At 40.5% G+C, this 21713-nt stretch overlaps 1 protein-coding gene across 4 annotated transcripts in view; it reads right to left on the bottom strand.

Moving 5' to 3' along the window:
- Positions 1 to 21713, bottom strand: part of Ap3b1 (adaptor related protein complex 3 subunit beta 1) — a 214189-nt gene that overhangs the window by 49979 nt on the left and 142497 nt on the right. For all 4 annotated transcript variants that reach the window (XM_055598376.1, XM_055598377.1, XM_055598378.1 and 1 more), the window contains one exon: positions 19009 to 19115. In XM_055598376.1, the coding sequence (XP_055454351.1) occupies positions 19009 to 19115 (107 nt within the window). The remainder of the gene's footprint in view (positions 1 to 19008; positions 19116 to 21713) is intronic.

Raw genomic sequence — 21713 nt, 5'->3', positions numbered from 1 at the left:
ACAATATTGCTATATTTATTGATAGTGCCATCCAAAGGCCTTTAAAAAAGCAATCCCTTCCCCCATGTCCTTTTCCCTCTCAGTTAGCAGTAGCTGAGGAGACTGTCTCTAAAAGGTTTCTAAATGATGTTGATGTTAAAATATATAGGATCACCATTTAACAGCCTTTTAAAGAGCAGTCCCTGCACCATCTTTGTTAACAACGAAGGGAGGTAGGGACTGTTTTTTTTTTTTTTTTTTTCCAAAGGCTTTTAGAGGATGTTGTTAAAAGAATATATAGAGACATCATTTAAAAGCCTTTTAAATAACAGTCCTCCTCCTTCCCTCCCAATTGTAATGCCCTTGGCTTTCATTTATTTTGTACTACGAGCTGAAAATGGACAAGCCAACAGATTACTGGCTATAGCAGCATCCGTGGATGGAGGCTGATGCATTGCCTTTAAGAAGGCTGGTGTCTGGAAATAAATCCAACTCTTCAAAAGCCAAGTATCACATCTATACAGGATACTGTCCACCACCCAATCATTAAGCAGTGCCCTTCTACTGTTTCCTCTGCCCACTTGCTGGACATACAAACAGGAACAGAGTTGCAGCCAAACCAGTCTAAGAATTCCCAGGACACAAATACAACCCTGCCTCACTGCTCCCTCATTAAAGCTCCACCTACCTCAGGGCTAACCCTGCTCTCAACTCCTATCCTGCTGTTCTGATTGCCCAACTTCTGCTCACTGAGCAGCACTTTAAACTCCACTAGTAGGAGACAGTGGTATTCATGCAGGCTTACTCGCCAGACTCAGCTGTGAGGGAGGGCAGCATGAACGGTATCATTTGGTTGAGAGCATTAAGTCTAACAGACAGTGGGTTCTGAGATAGGGCAGCAGTGATTAACCCTCTCATAACAACACAAAACACTACTAGCCCGGGGAATACAAGATATGAGACAATTTTTACATTTCTTGTTGGAATGGGCCTTTGCTAAAAAGAATCACTACATTTTAAAAATAACTTGTAATAGATTCACAACACTTTAATGGATGTTTAAAAAAAAAAAAAACAACTCAAAATATAGCTTCCTAGGCACAGTGTACCTCAACCTTAGATCTTAGTGCCTTTATTTTTTTCCGGTCTTGCACAAAGAACACTATACTTTTAATTTACTTAAATCACAGTAAACCATCACTTACTTGTTATCCAGCCTTTTCCTCGTAAGTTAAGTTAAATACCAAATATTACTGAGAATATACGGGCCATCTGCAGGCCAACTCTTCTCGCTGCTACACCTGCTGCCACAGGTCTTAACCGCCCTCCATTTTGACATCACTATTTAATTTAGTTGTCATTTACCTTTATACATATTCTTATGCCCCGTGTTAACTAGCAATGTGGTAATCCTAAATAATACAATTTCTTTGTATGTTTTAGTTTTTCCAAAACACAAATAACATTTCTCTGATGCCTTAAAAGCATAAATGAGTTATTTAATGAGATAAATTAATGTTTTTGTAAAAAACCTATTGTAATTCTGACTCTATTGAAATGTGTTATTTTCTTACACATCAAAAATAGCACTAAGAAGAGGTGAAAATTAATTTACTTTGAAATTTAAAAAAAAAAAATTGAGAGGATCGAAAAGAGGCAATGGTTTAATTAGGCAGGAAACCATAATAGCAAGAACTCCAACTGAACCTAAGATGGTCAAAGAAGACATATTACAGTGGCCTTCAATGGCCTCCAAGGAATGTGAGCTGTCTCTAGAAGGCGGCACTGCAGAAAGGGTAAGAATTCCATTTTCCCTACATCTCCAGAAAGAGCAGAGCCAGGCTGATTTTCAATTTAGGTCAGTGAGACCTATTTTGGACCCCTGACTTCAAGGAGTATTCAATAATATGTCTGTGGGGCTCGAGAGATGGCTCAACAGTTAACAGTATTTGGTGCTTTCATAGAAGACCTGGGTTAGGTTCCATGTGGTATGACTCAGCACCATCTGTAACTCCAATGCCCTCTTATGGTCTCTGCAGCCATTACACACATATGGTATACATACATACATATAGGCAAAACACTCATACATAAAATGAAATTTAAAAGGACAATAAATTTGCATTGCTTTAAACCATCAAGTGTGTGGAAATAACTTGCCTTAGGAAGAAAACTGTGTCTCTAAAACCTCCTGCTGCGGATTTTTGTGCTGTGAGATCTACATGTGAAGAGTGTGGGACAAATGAGGGCAGGAAACTTTCGCAGGAGGTGGGAGACAGGAGAGGCAGCAGTCTCCCTCTGCAGAGCTTCAGTATTGGTATCAACACAACTGCCACAGACACTAATGGGTGTGAATGGTTCTCAGCCTGGATCTGTTTGCCAAAGGATTGGTTTAAAAAGATGCTCGCCCCAGCAGCCACCCTTTCATTTTAGTGAGTGCCGTGAGTTGATTGTGGTCTTAACTGGCAGGCACTAGGAACAAGGTCACTGCATCTTAACCTGCTTCAGGAGGCAGGTACCGGTCTTTTGGGTAAGAGATGAATGCAAAATGGGATTACTCTTAGGTTAATATTAGCACCAGTGATAGACTTTGGTGAACTACAGAACAGACACTTTTCAATAGGAAAAAGGAAGGAAAACAAAAATGGAAGGTACTCTGGGCAGAACAGAATAAAATGATAATGAGACAGCTGAGCTAGAAAGGAGTGGGGAGGTATTAACAAAGAAGATTAATTACCCTTAAAAAAAAAACTTTTTAAAAAGGCAACTTTGCTAGAGACATCTCTTTTGGAAACAAAAATAACAAAGGTCTGATGTTTAGCTGGGTGGCATGGCACACACTTGCATCCTGGCACTCAGGGCCCAGAGGCAGTCGGATCTCTGAGTTTGAGGCCAGCACGGTCTATGGAGTTTATTCCAGGGCAGCCAGGGCTACAAAGAGGAATCCTGTCTCAAAAAACAACGAAACAAAACAAACACACAAAAAAAGGTCTGATGTTTACAAAGGTTATGTGGGTCTCTGAATGCAGGTTCTAATCATCTTGCAGCTCTTTGTATGAAAAAATTCACCTGTCTGTCACACGCTACAACTGTAGGGATGAAGAACACATGTGTCAATGAGTGCTTCGGAAAAAAAGTCACCAGATATGCAGCAAATGCAACCGAGAAGCATCAATTTAGGCCTGTACCAATCTGACAGAAGCCAATATGGATGGAACGGCAAATGTGTCTTGGTAGAAATTCCACACATGTAAAGGATGTTAAAGAAGGCATTTGCTTTAATTCAGGCCACTATTACAAGTACAAGCAGGCTGTTTTTTTCCTGCAGACTTGGCAGGCAGCACTGGTCGTTGTCCTGCACACACCCTCTGCATAAGCATCTCTGCAGCTCAGCTCTCCTCTTCCACAGCAGCTCTCCATGATCTCCCTCCCTAGTATGTAAGACATGTCTGGAGACTGCAGCATGGCTTAATTCCTCACCACAACCTAAGACTGCAATATTCAGAAAGTAGAAGACATTGTGCACATTTATTTCTTGAGCCAGGGTCTGACTATGTTGCCCAGACAAGGTCTTGAACTCAAGATACTCTGGTCTTCTCTCCGAGTACCTTGGATTTCATGTGAGCCTCTGCACCTACCTTCCACACACATTTATTAATAGAATCATTTAGCTTTGAGAATGAAAACTTTCATAAAGAAACCACAACCTCTGGGGGCTCAATGGTTAAGGGTACTGTCTGCTCTTCCAAAGACCCCAGGTTCAATTCCCAGCACCTACATGGCAGCTTACAACTGTCTATAACTCCAGTTCCAAAGGATCTGACACCCTTATACCAATGCACATAAAAAAAATAAAAACAAAAAACAACAACAACAAAAACCCAATCTCTAAACTTTTACTTGAAAGCAAAAGAGAATTCACCCCAGACACAAAAGCCAAATCTGCAAAGACTAAAAAGAACATTAAGCCATATTCTTTATTCTATCCAATCCATCCTTAGCAAACTGGGAAGCAAATTTCACACAGCTAGGATACATAATTTCCCTGTGTAATCTAACACCTGCTCAGGTCACCACACTGCCTGCTGACATAAGAGCCTTCTGATTGAGGCTCTGAAGTAAAATAGAGGCTTAAAGCAGCATATTTATAAACACAGACCCCTACGAAACACACTGGTCAATCTTAGAATACATATAACCTCATTGAAGATGGAAGGAATGGGGGGGGGGGGGCTTTGTTAGGATTCCTGTGTGCCTGTTTACCAAAATATTGATGAGTTAATAACCTTCTCTAGGTGTGTCTCATTCTTCAAAGAATTTGTTAAAGGGAGTTGTTTTCCCAGGGGAAACTGCCATGCCAGATGCTAATTTCTAATATTATTTTTAAATTGTCCTATCTGCTGCCTTGCCGTCTGTTTAAAATGGGCAATTCAAACCTGATTCAAACCATAGTATTAACTATGCGTTCTGGAAAACAGGGGAACCTTACAAACTCCACCCCCCCCCCTTTCTTCCTCTCCTCCCAACAACCTAGCAAAGTTCTGACTAGCAGGATGGAAGATAGGAAGCTAAGCTGTGGGCGGCTGGTCGTCTCGCACTCCCTGGAGAGGGCGCTCTCATAATCAAGTGTGTGGTGTTGTTTTGGGAAGTAAAAGGAATGGTGATTTCAACTTTTTTTCCTGGCACAAAACATGTCTCTGCCACAACACAATGTCTTAATTCAAGTTCACATTTCAGATCTCTACTCTGAACAGCATGGTCCATGGAGAGACCTACAGGAGCTTCAAGCTATGTATCACCACCCAGCTCAAACTGAATGTTTTTATGAGGAGCGCCCACCTTTACAATGACACCTCTAGACCCTCAGTAAATAACAATTCATTTCCTAACCTTGACTTCACGGCCCAGCCTTTACACCTTCCTTCCCTTTTATTTTTTTTTTCTTCTTTCCAAACAAGTGACAACGAACATGGAAGCTGATTGAAGGGGTCCATTATGTATCAACTTAAAGAAAGGCAAAGTGATTGATGAAGCCAGCAGTCACCTTCAGTGCTGGCTACTGCACCTGTATCCTTTTTGTCAAATGACCTGAAAATCCTGCTGACAGTTCAACATTCAGTACAAGGATATGCAGTATGGGCCTACAGTTCTCGGTATTTTTATTTGCATTGAAGTCTGGAGAGACAGAATTTGAAAGCAAAGGTTAAGTTATCCATTTTGTGAAGCTTTGTGCTTTCCTCCTAAGCAGTCCCTGATATGAAATGGCTCAGGAAGAGCCCGGTGGGACAGAGAACCCTCAGCAGCGGGGAGTGGGAGTGCAGCTTGGACGCTGCTTTACACCTCATTGTTTGCCTGTCATTAGAGTCAACACTTGACTCAGCAGGGCTCCTGAGTCCAGGGTGAAAGGACTATAGGGAATTTTCCTGATGGAAGAAGCTCTTATTGTTCGCATTTTCTCTCTTTGGGATAGCCAATTTAAAAGCACAATTATTAGCCAAAATAGAAAAGTGAAAATGTAGAATCATAAAAGCACTAACACTTCCCCTCAACTACTGACCCACTGTTTCTCAACAGGCTTTGGGGGTCACCAGAGAACCAAGCAACTGCAAAGGCTTGGTTCTAAGAACTTGTGAGGTTCCCTTCTAGGGGTGGAGTCAGTCAGCAGCTCCATTACTCCTAAGGCTGTGGGCAACAGTGGTGCATGGAGAGCCAGCCAAGGCTCTACGGAAGCACACGCTCTGTGTGTGTGTGTGTGGACACAGTACCATTTCCTCTGGGCATTTATTACCTGTTAAAAACCAATCTTTTGGTGAGTGGCAGTTCAGGGTTTTTGAGAGCAAGCTGCAATATTTCTTCAGGTCTGCAGAGTCATAATTAAAGCTGAACTGAGCGGAATTGGAGAGGGAAGGTCAGCAAGGTGCTGTATGAGGGATGAGGCTGAGCTGATGGGCACCAAATGAACAAATTATGATGGGCCCCACTCAATGTGATGAGGTCAAATGCCTGTTTCTACCCACTGACAGTTCAATTTCCCTGAAATGTCTCCCGGTTCTCTATGAGCTAATTATGAATGAAAAGTTATCAACTGCCTACGCCAAAAGGGGCTTAAATACTATTTTGTGGAGTTCTTAATGTCAAAATATTGTTCAAAACAGCATGCTGTACCACTCCACATAAAATTCTTGGGTTAATCTAAATACCAGGGAAACACTATCGATTTTCCTCAGGTTTCCCACGATGTACATGCAGAGTGAATTCTCCAGCACTTATCAACGTAACAACAAATAAAAAGATCATCTCTCAGGTAAACCTGTGCCATTTCTTCCACAAGCAGCAGTAGCTCCTAGTTTTATGTATCACAGATGACACAATCTACACGTAACATTTTCTCCTTTTCCAGGAAGCATCTTACCAGATTATTAGCTTCTGGGCATCAATATTCAGATTTGCTCCAGCATATGATTTACCGCATAGAACCAGCTCAAATGCAATGGACAAAATGTAAGCTTCCAGGACTTATGGCCCACAGTCTGTATTTATGATATTCTTTATACCTTTAAGGCTTAAGCGTAAGTGTGTATAATTTACTTTTGCATTATGTGACAGGTGATAACTATACGACAGAACATAGGACTCAAAAAATTAAAAACAAGTATGTAGCTTGGATTATACTAGCATAAAAACAGCTTAAGACAATAACATATCCTAAGGTCCTACTATGTGCCAACCACTACAGAAGGATTCCATAAAAGAATGTCAAGGATAAAAAGTAACTAATAATTTTCTAGCAGGTTACAGCATATATGAAAACTTAAATTAGTGCCCCAAGGTTAAAGATGTGTCACACAGAAATAAAGTAAAATGATCTAGATAAAATATAAAATTGAGCTTGAGTTTTAAGAAAAATTATAAAAGATACAAATATAATATAACTGAAAATCATGTTATGTGTCAGTTTTCAAGTTAACATTAGATAAACAGGAGTTTTAGGATGGTCGTAATAAGAAAAATGGGTCCAAAATATAAAAAGTACTTGGCAGAGCTGGGCAGGAAGAAAGAACCAATTATAACTCCACAGAGAGCATTGGATGTCAAGAAGAGGGTGGTCCCAGCTACAGAGGGCACGCTGCCACCTGAAAGCATCATATTTAAATACAGCCTCATACATTTTGGCAACTTAGAAATAAGAGACTTCCTGGTCTCAGCCCTTGTTGCCGCTGTGACAGAATGCACTTAGGTGTGCAGTGTCAATTTATACGACTCCTTAAGAAGCGTCATTTCATACATTTGTGTTGAGTGGTCACAGTTCAATTCGCTCATTAGAGGACCCTCTTCTGAAAGTTGATTTCTTTCTAATTCTTTCTGTAATTGCATTGTTCTCATCTTGTATCATAAAGGCAGCTGCTTGCCTATCATTTGTACTTTCCTCGTTAATCCTGACTCACTGAATTAACCTTTAATTACAGCCATTAAAATTGAAATGAGCCTGTTGTCTGGCTGGGGCTGCCCCCTTTCAGTGCAGGTTCTGGTGAAAAATTTTAGGGTCAATGGATATGTCCGATGTTATGTCTGACAGCTGCTGAAGATGTGAGCAAGTAAATGTTACCTTAGAGAAATGTGCTCTCAATTTGAAGGAGCTAGCTGTTGACAGGAAAATAAGCTCACAATCTTATTTTCAGAGTCCCAGTTTCTCATGACATACTTTTAACCAAATTAAGAGGGCACACAAGGAATGTGGAGCATGGGGCACAAAGATGCGCTCAGTGAGATACCTTCGAGCAGCAGCTCACTTTCCACCTCACGGTCTCAAACAGCAGACCTTGAGTAACAAAAGAAGTGTGTCAATAAGCACTATTTTCTTTAAGAGGCTGACATCTACTTGCCAGGTGCATGTCTCTGCATGCACGTGAACATGCCTCAACACACCCATTGAATTCTGCCTGAGGGAGTTGGCTCTCTCCTTTCACCACGTGAGTTCTGGGGACGGAACACAGGCTGTCAGGCTTGGCGGCAAGGACTTTCACCGACTGAGCCACCTGGAAGCCTCTGAGTTCTACTTTCTAGATGTGCACCTGGTGGGGATAACTTACTTAATGATGTCATAACACTGACAGCTGAGCTCTTTAAAGTGACATCAGTGGGAATGAGTCCTATGAAGCGGGAAGATGACAAGGAGTAATTTCATCGACTTAAAACATGTCTGATGAACACCTTTCAGATTGAGCACTGTGTGTGTGTGTGCGCGCGCGCGCACAGAGGCACTGTCCTGTCTTGTAGGGACTCAGACTCCAAGTCTCATCCTATTTTCTATAAATAAAAAAGTCAACCTTCCTTTATCTGATATATATATAATGTATATAGATTTCCAAAAACTTAAGAGCTGAAAAGGAGCTGAGATACAATTATTTCACTTGCATAATTTCACAGATGAGGTTCTTAACTTATTTTAACACTAACGATGGGTTTAAAATTACAAGCTACTGCACCAGATCATAATTCTATCAAATGTCATATGAATTTACATATTAAAAAACTTAGTAGAGAAAATTTCAAATGAACACAGAACAGAGAAACTAATCTAATAAACACTGAGGCCCTCTCACTAAGTTTCACATGTCATGTCCATTTAGCACCAAGAAAGTGTGTGGGCTTACATGCATGAGACCCTGGGTTGGACCCCATCACCTCAACAGAGGGGGAGAAGACAAAGACCATCTGTGTTAGGATCTGGCTAGTCTGTCTAATCCAATATTTTATTCTACTTCTGAGACACTAATAAACAAATTTTGACATAATTTTATCAACAAACTTGGTTTATGTCTTTTTTTATGAAAAAAAGCCCTAAAAAAAAACCCCCAAATACTGTATTTCATACCTAAAACAAAAACCCATTTCCTTAATTTCCTCTTCAAGCACTTACCTTCCTATTTCCTTGGCTATTTCGTACATCCTCGTGGAGCTGCTCTGCTTGAATAGACACAGAAGGACACACACACACTACACATGGCTTTCACTTCATCTCAAGTTTGCATAACAGCAAACTTGCTCAAATTTTCTCTATGTACACTTCTGGAGTGGTTGTTTCTTTGAGCCAGTGTGATATCTGTATTTAGTGCTCCTTTAACATTCTGAGGAGGTATTTATAAATCCAGTAATGTAGAACAGCTGCAAACTTAGAGAAATAACCCTGGTTGATAGGCTTATAAAAGATGTATGTAATTATATTCCTGAATGGTTTGAATAACAGTGTGTCTGATCTATTCCAAGATAAGTGGTTTTTACTTTTCTTAGAAATTAGGGTCATATACTATACTTATCTATTTTTACTTCATGCTCTCTTGTCTCTGGTAATAAATTAATTTTGTAGTGTTAGTTGGGGATGTACCCTACAGCTGAATTCATTTTATCTTCCTTGGAAAGGAAACAAAGTCTTTATGAATATTACCAAAGTATTTCTCAGGTTTCCATGTTCAAAGATTTAACACTATTAAATAAGATTTATTTATTTTTCTTACCATGCTATGTATTTGGGAAACAGAGAGAGTGAAGAGTGGTAACAGAAGTTAATATAAATGACACACAACAAGTATTTAAAATGTGACTGGCCAACGTATAGTTACCTATGATACTAAAAACTAGGAGAGTAAGACCTTTTCACTGCAAATGGCAAAATTCAACAGAAGCAGCCATACCTGAAGGCTTACAGCTGACAGCCACACAAAGTGTTAAGAACAAATTACATTTTGAAGTCCCTCCCATTTCCTACTGTAGTGCATGTAGTATAAAAAGTAAAAGCCAAAATCCTAATCTTAAGAAAGCAGCAGCAGATGAGCAGTGAACCATCTCAGCTCTGAAAATGATGACCTAGAGCCACACAAAGAGAATGACCCAGAAGAGGCGCATGGGCTTTCATTATTCCCAACTCCTCCATCTGTTAACTTTGTAGATGTGTATATCCTCTGTGTTCTGGGTTCACTACTATCTATAATTAGCATCCACTAACTGGGGAGAGCTCTATCGTCACACAAAGTACTACAAGTATTCTTCACACTTAAGACTTAACCTGGTGCCTGTCTGTCTGTCTCTCTCTCCTGTTGGATGGATGCTCAGCGAGCAAAGGCAACCACAGCTGAGCCTGATGACTCAATTACATCCCAAGACCCAGGTGGCTTACTGGCAACTAACCAACTCCCACAAGTTGTCCTCTGACCTTTCTCTATAATAATGCAATTTTTAAAATAAAAGACTTAAATTGGCATGTGTTTGTTTAAGCCAATTACAATACTGCAACTCAAAATCAGTTACCATCATTTCCCCTTTTAAAAGCAGCCTCCTTCTCAGTCTAGAAAAGGAATAGGCAACAATGGAGCCTCTGAGCAAAACAGGGAAAAAACACCAGGCCACAGCATGGGCATGCCTTCAAGTTTAATTTCAAAATTAAATCAGTTCCCACCCAGAAAAGAACTGAATAAAAGAATGAGACAGGACGTGGCTAGGCAATGGAAGCACAAAATACTGTCAAACTTTAATTAAAAAATGTTTTCAATTTAAGCAGACCCAGGCCAGTGATTTTTCATTATTTTTACCACAGTTCCATGACTACTGACATTTTCATCAGAACAAATAAAAGGCTTCCCCCAAATTTAAAATGACAAAAATTATCTTAAAATTTGACTCATAATTTCTTCTCTTCTAAACTCAAAGGAATTTGGTTTTAGCTGGACCTATCTTAGCTTGGAGCTAAGCAGCTTCAATCATGATCATCATTATTATATATAATTATCCCAGAATTCCAAATGCGCTTTAAGAGATTTCAGATGGAGTAAATCCATTTCTTCATCCTCAGATTTTGTTTGCTTTTGCTTTCATAATATTTTTAAGTCAATTGAATGATCTCCATAATAAAGCAGGTCTGATGGAGGCTCTTCTCTGTTCTTACATTAAATTTTTATAAAACCTGGTAAAGACCACACCCCTTAACATGAAGAATGCTGATATCATTAGATGCCATTTTCCTACAGCAAAAAGCCATAAGCCTATTTGGCAGGTAAATTTCTATATTTCTTGCCACAACTAATGGCAAAACTAACTTTCGAAGCTGTTTTGTGTGCGAGTGTGGTGTGGGTTTCCTTGGCCACATCCGCGAGTTCCATGGGGCTTTTCCCACCCTGCACTGTCACTCCCTGGGGAGGAGGGCCGTTAGCCGTACGTCTCTTAGGCGGGCTGTCATCAAACTTAACTCCCTCTTTTCTCAGCCTGGGAAATACATACTGAGCATTTTCCAGGAAATGTGCACACATTCTGGCATGATGCTAGTGTTGCCACTGTTTGCATCACAGTGTCAGAGAAGGATGAAACAAGGGCCCACACAATGCAAACTTGAAGAAAGCAAATGAAGAGAAGGTTGTAAAAATTTAGCCTTCCATTGTATGTTTAAGAGCGAAAGTAGCTCGGACATCTCAACCTTAATCCGTGTTAAAGGTAGAAGATCATGGCAGGGATGTAGGGCTCAGTGAATAGCAATATTGTTTAGAATATGAGAAAAATAACAGCACATAACAGCAATTACAGCTATGGAATTTCCATGAGCAAGACCATACTACAAAGATGAAAAAGCACTTGCTGTTGGGCATATTTTCTTCTTCTTCATATGCCACAGGGAAAACCCAAGTCTTCCCTATTCTGCTCACCACTCAGTCTTGGCCTGAACAAATACCCCAATGAAAAAAACTGGAATAATGGAGTCTTGGCCTCCCTCTCCACCATCAGAAAAGACCAGCTCCTGAGAGGCCACTATGAAATGTTGGGATCATCCCAGTTATAACAGGAACTGTTACATGCAGGCCCCAAAGGGTCTACACCTGCCCACCTATGTCACTGTGATGAGTCATGGGAGGGAGGCACCCAGACAGCTTACATTAAGAGGGAATTCAGGGGGTCTGAAGAGATGGCTCAGAGGTTAAGAACGCTGGCTGTTCTTCCAAAGTTCAATTACCAGCAACCACATGGTGGCTTATAACCATCTACAGTGATCTGGTGCCTTCTTCTGGTGAACAAGCACACATGCTGTATAAATAATGAATAAATAAATCTTGAAGAAAAAAAAATAGAAAAACAAACAAACCAAGGGAATGCAGGACGGAACCTCGCCTTGCCCGAGCAACCACTCTGAACTTCAAGGCACTTCTCTGCAACCGTTAGGGTGTGGGAAGGGCTGCAGATTAAACACACAGCAGCGATTCAACCTTGCCCACATAATGAAGCCTCAGTAAAAACTCTGCAACAGCAAAGTTAGTGAGCTTCCCTGCTCAGCAAGAGTATGGACAGCACCACATCCTGCTGTCACACAGGGTGTGGCATTTGCGACTCTCTCAGAATCCACTTACATGACTAACTTTTTGGATGAAAAAAAAAATCTTAACCTTTCCTGAGTTCTTTACTAAACCTGAGGGTAGTTTGGGGAAAATCTTTAATGTACTTGGCACCAGAGATCTTGGGCCGATGCAGGACTCTGTAGAAGGACCATGCCCAATTTACCTTGATTTCGGCTAACTCCAAAGTAACATACTTTAACAAGTTAGCACACACACCCATCAGCTGTCACTTTTTGTCACTTTTCTTCCACAATACACTATACTTTTATACTTTAACATCCTTTAACAAATTAGCATACACACCCCCATCAGCTCTGTCACTTTTCTTCCACAATACACTATACTTTTATTCTACACTGATCAACTTTCTTCATAAGCCTTAATTCACTATGCCAGGTAAATTCCATAAGGAGACAAGTGATCCATATAAGCCACTTTTTATGGTCACACAGTCAGAGCTGCCCCACTGCACAGTGCTGTTGTGTCAGGTGCCAGGTGGCCTGTGGCAGCTGGAGTGTCTGAAACACTCCTAGCATGCTCTGTCACCTCAGCATGTCACACATACTACCGCTTAATCTGTGCCAGGACAAGGCAAGATTAGAAACAACAAGCTAAGGGATCGTTACTACAATTCCCAGGACGACAAGCAGCACAGTTCCTGGTCCCAGGCCTGGTTACTGAAGCCACCAAGAGGACCATTTCTGTAGTTCTCAGCTCCTTCAGTTTTGCAGCCTTTAGGTGCCTCTGCTAAGGGTATGATTCCTTCACTGCAGCCATCTAGACACCATCTTATTAAGTCTCAGTTCCCAGGCCCCATGTGTGAATTCAATAATCAGATGGAGATATAAGGCTCTAAGCCAGCTGAGAACAGAGGCACAGGCCCATGCAGCAGCTAACACTCATAGAGGAAGGGTGCCTTGGTCATTCACAACACGGGGAGACCAATGAGAGGTTGGCGTTCAGACAGCCTTGAATTATGCTTGCTAGAGTTGGGGGAACGAGGTGTAGCAAACTCCCTGTTCTTAAGTCGGAGAAGTCTACACAGAGATGGCTTGACCTGTGGGTGTTTCTTTCTAGTTCACAGAGTGTGGATGTCTTCTTCAACACACTCTCACACAGGGAAGAAGCATGCTCAGAAGCAAGCTTCATGAAATCCAGAAAACCCCACTTTTCCTAGTGGTGCCTGTGGCTTGTGGTATATTATGGGTTCTAAAACACTGGCCCTAGTCATAGTAAACACAACTAAAAAGATGTGACTCAGGAATGACATGCACCACTCACTGTCCCTCCTATGTTTCCTTAGAAATAGATGTATAAAACTCTCTTTGAAGATTCTGAATATACTGTCTTTTTTTTACAGGTAACACCTACAGAGGCAATTCAAACATTTTAAAGTTAATTGTTACTTTCAGTCTGAATTTTGAGACATAAAAAAAAAAAATCAGACTTCCACAACAAATGTTTAGAATTGGTCTACAGTGATTTTAAGCATGAAAAAACAGAAACCGTGCCTTCCTCCACAGAGATGGCTTCCCATGCTGCTGCTCCCTGTGCTTCCTGGGGACCGTATCTTTTTGTTTCACTCAGTAAATTTTCCTTCTGCTTTCCTTTTGGTTTCTGAGATGGAGTTTTATTATGCTGCCTAGGTGGGTTTGGGTTCTTGGGCACAAGGGAACCTCCTGAGCCATGGGGCCTAGCACCAGGTGCCTGTTTCCTGGTTCTTTCAGCTTGGTGTGTGCATTATCCAACATCAAGTTGGAAGGCGAGGGGTAGGCCATGTGAGCTGACTCTGCATTTAGTAAACACAAAGGCCCAGAACTTCTAAACCCTGCCCCCAAATCTTTGTCAAGTTCTTCCTCTAGCCCTCTAAGTCCTGACATCTTCATATTGGAGTTTATCATCTATCCCCAAATGACCAAGCATACTACCTTCCAGGGATATAAAGCCATATTTTAGGAGTTAACCAAACATTGGTTAAGGTTGTCTTTTTACTTAATTTTCACAAAACACTTGTAGATACCAATGTTGTAAGGCTCAAATTCCAGTTAATACATATAAGTCACAACAATAAAAAAAAAAAGCCTAGAACAGTAGAATCAGGTCCCTGCGTCTTCAACTCTGCACTTCTCACATCACCCAGTCCTCCTGTGTGAGCTTCTGGCTTGTGGGCAGGTGCTAAAGAAACATGAGCACTGTACATCCATTATAGCTGCTGCAATGTGGTAGACTGCCTAAGAATTTTATAACCCACAAAAGGTGTTTCCATAGAAACACAATCTTAACCACCAGGCGACTAAATTAATGAACATCAAAAGTCTGGAAGAAACATAAAAATTGAAATGGATGAGCCATGTTCATGGTGACATTATTGATCAGACAAACTAATATGGCTTCTAAAAGTAACTGTCCATGTGGTATGTATGTGTTCCTGTATGTGCATGCTGAGACAGAAGAGTGACATTGGGTGTCTTCTCCATGAAACTGGAACTGACTGATCCAGCTGTCCTCCTGTGTCTTCCTTTCCAATGCTGGGCTTTGCAGGTATGTGCTACTGTGGCTAGCTTTTATGTGGCTGTTGGGATGCCAACCTAGGTCTTCATACAGGCGACACAAATGCTTCATTGACTGAGCTGTCTTCCTACCCCAGAGGGATAACATTACCTGTTATTTTCATAGTGATATGTGATCCAAAAGTACAAAGCCATCTAAATTGTTGGATCATTCCAACAATTCTAGAAGTATTTAATTTTTGTTCACATTTTTCTTATAGACAAAACCATCTCTTCATTTTCTTCATCCCCACAAGAAGCCAAATATGTAGAAGACTGCTCCATCTGTGTCATCAGGACTTGATTTAAACTCACTTCTTAACAGTAATCTCTTTCCTCCTCACTGTGTGGTCCAGGCCTAAAATTTGAGATCCTCCTTCCTCATCCTCCCATTTAGCCAACATACTCAAGTCTGTAGGAAATGTTTTATTAAAAAACATTTGGTGTGAAAAATTGTTCTTTGGTTTTCTTTTTTTAATTTTTTTTTAAATTTTTTATTAATTACACTTTATTCATTTTGTATCCCCCCCCATAAGTCCCTCCCTCCTCCCCTCCCGATCCCACCCCCCCTCCCCTTTCTGCATGCATGCCACTCCCCAAGTCCACTGATAGGGGAGGTTCTCCTCTCCTTTCTGATCTTAGTCTATCAGTTCTCATCAAAAGTGGCTGCATTGTCCTCTACTGTGGCCTGGTAAGGCTACTCCCCCCTCAGGGGGAAGTTATCAACGAGCAGGCCAATCAGATTATGTCAGAGGCAGTGTTCTTTGGTTTTCTATGCATATGTTTTGATTAATTACAAGAAACAAAATCTATCTGAGACAGAAGAAAACAATCTACTGGAATAAGTTTAAAAAAACAAACAAACAAACCTATGAACAACACAGCCACACATATAAAGAAAAGTTTCACCTATTTATTTTAACAAACCTACTTGAAATCATCCCACCGTGGCTGTTTTTACTGCTTCTTAGGTTTACATATACACAGAATGCTAGAATTAAAAACAAACATTTGACTTCTGTCCTACCATCATCTTTTGAGAGAGGACAAATCAAATGATAGCCTCAGTCTCATTCACCTAACTATTGGTAGTAATCTAGACAGACAGAGAGACAGAAAGACAAGGGCTGTACTGGAAACATCCTAGTCATAGATGCCCTCTCCGTATTTACTTTAAAAAGTACTGTTTTGTACAATATATGTACTTGCAGCTTGATTAAATTAAAATATAAAAAATAAACAAAAATCCCTAATCTCACAGTTCATAAAAATGAACACTATGATAAGTTTATACTATCTTTTATTTTTCCTAGTTTACCATTGTATAATTTTGTAAAAGTGAAATGTATATGTATATGTTACATTTATGGATCTGTTCCTTCTCTTCATACTAGAATATATTTTATTGATTATAAACATTTTCTTAAATTATTTTCCAATTTTATATAACCATTAATTATCCTGTCATTAGACAAACAGGTTTACAACCATGCATATGTATCTCTGCATTTATTATTATTTCCCCAGAAGTGGAAGAGGACTCTGCTTTAGGCAGCCATGATATCGCCTAGAAGGATGCACTTAATGTCATCAGGAGCGAGCTGGTAACAAAATGCCCATCTCACTATCTCCACCTGCAGATCCTGGATTGTGCAGTACTCTGCTACAGCCAGGCAAAATGGCTCTTCAACTTTACATTTAATCATTACTATGACTGCACATTTCCACCCATCCATTATCATCTGTACTTCCTCTTGAATTTATAATCAATTTTTATCATCTGTCTACTTAAAAACTGTTTTACTAGCATATAATATATAGAGAGAAAAGCATGTTTTAAGTGCACAGCTGTTCAATGACTTTTCTCCCTAAGTGGAACACGCCCACCCAGGGGCAGCCAGCACAGGACAGAACATGGGCAGCACCTCAGAGCTTCCTCATGTCCCTTCTGAGCACCACCTCTCTCCACAGAGTAACCTCTGCTCCTACACCTAAGGAGTTTGACTGGCTTTGTGCTCCTGCCTGTTTCTGTGCCAACAGTTTTGTTTTTTTTTTTTTTTTTTTTTTTAAGAATTAGTAAAGGTAGGGACACTTATAATCTCAGTACTTGCAATACTGTGGCAGAACATTATGGGCTATAGAGAGAACTTGTCTCAAAACAAAGAAATAACAAAGATCTCAAAACCAAGAACAAAGGAAACAAAGTAACAAAGTTTAAACTCAATTAAATGAAATTAGTTAATTATAGAAAAGTGTACATATACAGAGAGAGGGAGGAGGGAGGGAGATTAGTAAGTGATCATAAACTGATAGCTCGGTGAATATGATCTCTCTGTGAGCAGATAGGCAGAGTAGCCAATTGTGTGAGGCCACATCCTCGTTTTAAGTGAAGAAAACAACAATCAAATAAAAAAACACAGACCCCAAGTCTGGCAAATATGCTCCCATGTCTTATGTATCCCAAACTGAGAGAAAGAGAGAGAGAGAGAGAGAGAGAGAGAGAGAGAGAGAGAGAGAGAAGGAGAGAGAGACAGAAAGAGAGGAGCTCAAGAATAGTTTATTGAATGATGTAATGTGCCAATCTCTGCTCTAAATGCAATGTCACAATCCAGGAAGACATTGTTGTCATAGGACATTGAAGTACAGAGGTGCTACTTGCCAGGCTGCAGCAAAGTCACACAAGCTAGTGAGTGGCAAAACAAGGACTTGTGTCCTGCACATCTGGTATTTGAGTGTCCTACCTTACTGCCGCCTGAGTTTACTATAGATTTTCACTGTAGATCACCACTTTCTCCTCAGAGGCTAACACAAATGCTCAAAAAACACTTATTATTTGAGTAAATGGAAGACTTTACTACCAATTTTCAAAGCTTTCTCATCTTTTAAAATATACTTTCATATGCATTTTCCTTTAGAAAGAATAACAACCTGAAACCCCAACCACCACTTACTCTTCTTAGCAGCTAAGAGAAAATCGCATTCTATACTTGAACAGGCCACCGCAGCTTACTAGTTTTCACCAGTGCTTTGTGTGAGCTCACCAGGGAACAAATGCAAGTTGCTCTTCTCAGCACAGCCCTGTGGAGCATTACTCCGAAGGGGAATACCTTTGGAATGATATACAAGGCTTTGACATGCTTCTCCTCTTTTAAGGGAAGCAGCTCCATGTTTCCTGGGCTGCTCTGATCAGCAGAGCGTACCCTGCAATTCCCTGTCCAGCTATGTGTGCTCACTGAAAGCTTACTAGTATTGCTCAGCAGAAGGCCAGCCATAGCAACAGGCTGTACATCCTCAGAAGCACACTTGATTCAAAGTGAAAGGTTGGTGGGCAAAACACGCTAACATACAGAAAAATTATTGCAGTTTCAGACATTGAGAGGTTGATGTTTTGTGACGGCAGAATTCTCACCTCATTAAAGTCATAGCCCCAGATAACACAATTTTTTTTTAAAGATACCAGTATATATAGATAAATCTGTGAAGATAACACAATAAGAAATTCAATCCTGGGCTTTTAAAATGAAGATAATAGTGAACTTTTAGTAGCCCTGTGGTGAGAACAGAAGGATTATCGGTTAATACACACAATAATTAAAGTTTATTCTCTGCCTTACTTTGTGCATGCACAGTCTGTGTGTCCAGAGTGAAATTATCTAACAATGCACAGTATATGTCTATGAGTGTGTGTGCACGCACATGAGCACACGCACGCACACGAGCAGTCTATGTTCCCACAATAAAATTACCTCACAATGTACTGTGTGTGTGTGTATGATGATTTGCTTGTTTGAGTTTGTAAGCATCACACTTCATATCCTCATCACTAAGAGGCACATGACTGTCTACACAATACCTCTCTGTGGCAAAGAACCCCTGTATGTTATATAAGACAGCAAAAAAAATGTACACGTTAAATGTAGCTAACAAGTAGAAGCAAGCTGAAAAGATAAAGGGTGGATAAATTTAAAAATAATTACAAAATCAAAAGTCTGTCTGAATCCAACTTCTGTTAGAGGAGGTACTACTGAAGACTAAGAAAAAAATTTTTTTCATAAGAAAGACCATGTCTATCATATGGTCATAAGTGTTACAAGAAAATCACTTACGTTGATGACTGATGAAGGAGTTGACAAGTTTAGACCTTCAAGATCTGCTATCAAGCTCGGAGAAAGGGCTGGTGTAGGAAGAGCAATGGGAGTGGAAACTGGGTTAACTGGAAGAAAAGGCCCAAATAAGTAAGTGTGCATGAAAATTTAATTCCTATTATTAAAAGCAACAATCTACTTTGTTAGTAAATCTAATTAAATTACTTTGATTAATGGAAGTATGACAATTCTATTTAACATCCTGATTTAGTTGCGTTATTACTGAATCACAGCAGTGATTAGTCTGAGCTTTCAAACATAAGGCAAAGCTACAACAAAGCAAGGTATAAATAACTTGAGCAATAGTTTTTGAAAATTTTTATTGCTAACATTTATCACCCAGAACATCACTAAAAGAAAATGGTAAGATACATTTTCCACACTAACATAGGAATAATGTAAAGAGAGATTTTCAGCTGAGTCAGAAGTTTTTTAAGGATGCTTAACTCATTTCTTTAGTTTATTCTCCTCTAACCAATTAGGGTCCAGCTGGATAATTGCCTGATAATTATCCATTGCCGCAAAGCTATGTGCCGAAGCTGGCATGCAGCTGAGAACAGAAACCTAGATCCTGAAAATCTGTTCAAAATAAAAAAAAAAAAAAAATTACGTGACTTGATTACCATTCTTATGATGGTAATCAGCCTGCCTACAAAGACACTGCAGTCTCCACCACTGGTTTATGTAGCCAAACCCTGACACAGTTTGTGCCTTGAATGTTTTAGTTTCTATTAACCATGAATACTTTGCCTTACTGGCTTTTAGTCTTTAGTACTGTCTCAACTGTTGAATCGAAAAGAAAACTAGAATGCAGAAAAGTTTTAGCTTCTAACAAACCCTCTCTCCACAGTAAAGCTGTAAAGTAATGATGGAAACCTTTACTTAATTTGATGCCACTTTTCAGATTTCTTACAATATCCTGGGAATTAGGAAGAAAAGTATTAATTCATAAAATTAATAATGAAATGTCTCTTTTTCAAGATAAGGTCTTTGTCAAGTTATTTGAGGGAAAAAGATAAACACCCCTAAAAAAATAAAGAAACACTATAGTTTGGAAGTGATAATGCCAAGAAAGAAAACCTTTCAAGGAAATCTTAAACAATGTACACACATACAACAAAAAAGCAGAGGCAGGCCTGGGTGTCGGTGTGACTCCAGTCCTTGGCTTTCCCACTGCCCTTACACGCAGCATGGCTGACGTACTGTTGATACACACCTAGACTTGGTGTGTTGGGGGGTGCCCACATGGTGGTCAGAGGCAGGATCTCTTCTGTTTGCTGCCATGTACCCCAGGCTTGCTGGCATACAAGCCGCCATGCATTCTCCTGTTTCCCTCCTAATCTGCTGGAGTGCTGGGACTGCAGGTATGTGCTAACACGCCCAGGTTTCTGTGTTTCTGGGCCTCAAACATCGATCTTCATGCACGGAAAGCGCTTTACCCACTGAGCCATCAGTGGGTAAACCTGTATTTTTAAGACTTTCAACAAAACACTTTTCTTTGCTATAGTAAGTATAACATAGCAGTTACACAATTACTCTTGTGATTAAAATTCTGGTTCAAAATTGAATGCAGCAGTAGTACACAAGGCCAAGTCTGTGGCTACTCTGCATGTCCAGTGTGACTAGCTGCCTCACTGGCTACTGCCATCAACCCTTAAAAACACTTGCCATTTATGCATGAGGTGCATGCATAAATACTTTCACATGTCACCACCATTCACTCAGTCCCCAGGATAGTATTTGTTTAGTTTTGTAGACCCAGCAACTAAAGCACAGGTGACGTTTCTGTTAGTTATCAGTGTGAGTGTGTCTAGAGTCAATTAAGGGACATAGTGTTGAGTGTGCCTCCGAGGGACTTTCTGGATGAGTCCAACCACAGTGGGAAGACCCACCCAAAGTGTGGTAGCATCTTCTGGTGACAGGCTAGGTAAAAAGATTTGCAGAAGAAAAACTTTCGCTTCTTGCCTGCTTGCTTTCCCATTGTGCTGGCAAGTTCCTCTTCCCTGCTGGCATCTGGCTGCTGAGGCTTCTGTTGCCATCGCCACCATTCCTCACTGATATTAGAGTTCAGCTTCTTCAGCCTTCTAAGGAGAACCGAAGACCAGTGACTCTAGGAATCCTCTAGACCCTCGGCCTTCAGTCAAAGACTGGAACTGCCAAGGCACACGTCCTTATGGACTGAGCAGCTGACAGGCTCCCGTGTGAAGGCAGCCACTGTGGGACTACCTAGACCACACCATGTAAGACAGGCTAATAATAAGCCCTTTCAATGTGCATTCATTCTATTGGTTCTGTTCCTGGAGAGAACACTCCTTAATATAGAAGCCCACAAAGCAACCAATGTAACACAGATAAGAAAAAGAACTGAGATTGAAACTGTCTGCTGTCCAGGTATTGTGATACATGACTTTAATAACTACAGCACTCCAGAAGGACAGTCAGAGAGAGCTCTGTGAGTCTGAGAGCAACCTGGTCTAAACAGTCATTTCCAGGTCAACCAGGGCTCCACAAGTGAGACAGTCTCAACATGGAAAGCAAACCCTCACACTCCATCTTGTCCTCTTAGCCACCTTGCTGTACTGACTTAGCCACACACCACCCAATAGTGTGATGCTGGAGACCACACAGCTTATGAAGCTGTTATCCTGAAAGGCTTCTCAGCTAGC

This window comes from Psammomys obesus, unplaced genomic scaffold, assembly GCF_907164565.1.
Source record: "Psammomys obesus unplaced genomic scaffold, mPsaObe1.curated_primary_1811, whole genome shotgun sequence".
Classification (NCBI taxonomy): Eukaryota; Metazoa; Chordata; class Mammalia; order Rodentia; family Muridae; genus Psammomys; species Psammomys obesus.
The sequence above is the reverse complement of the archived record's forward strand: the minus strand, read 5'-3'. Positions and strand labels throughout refer to the sequence as shown.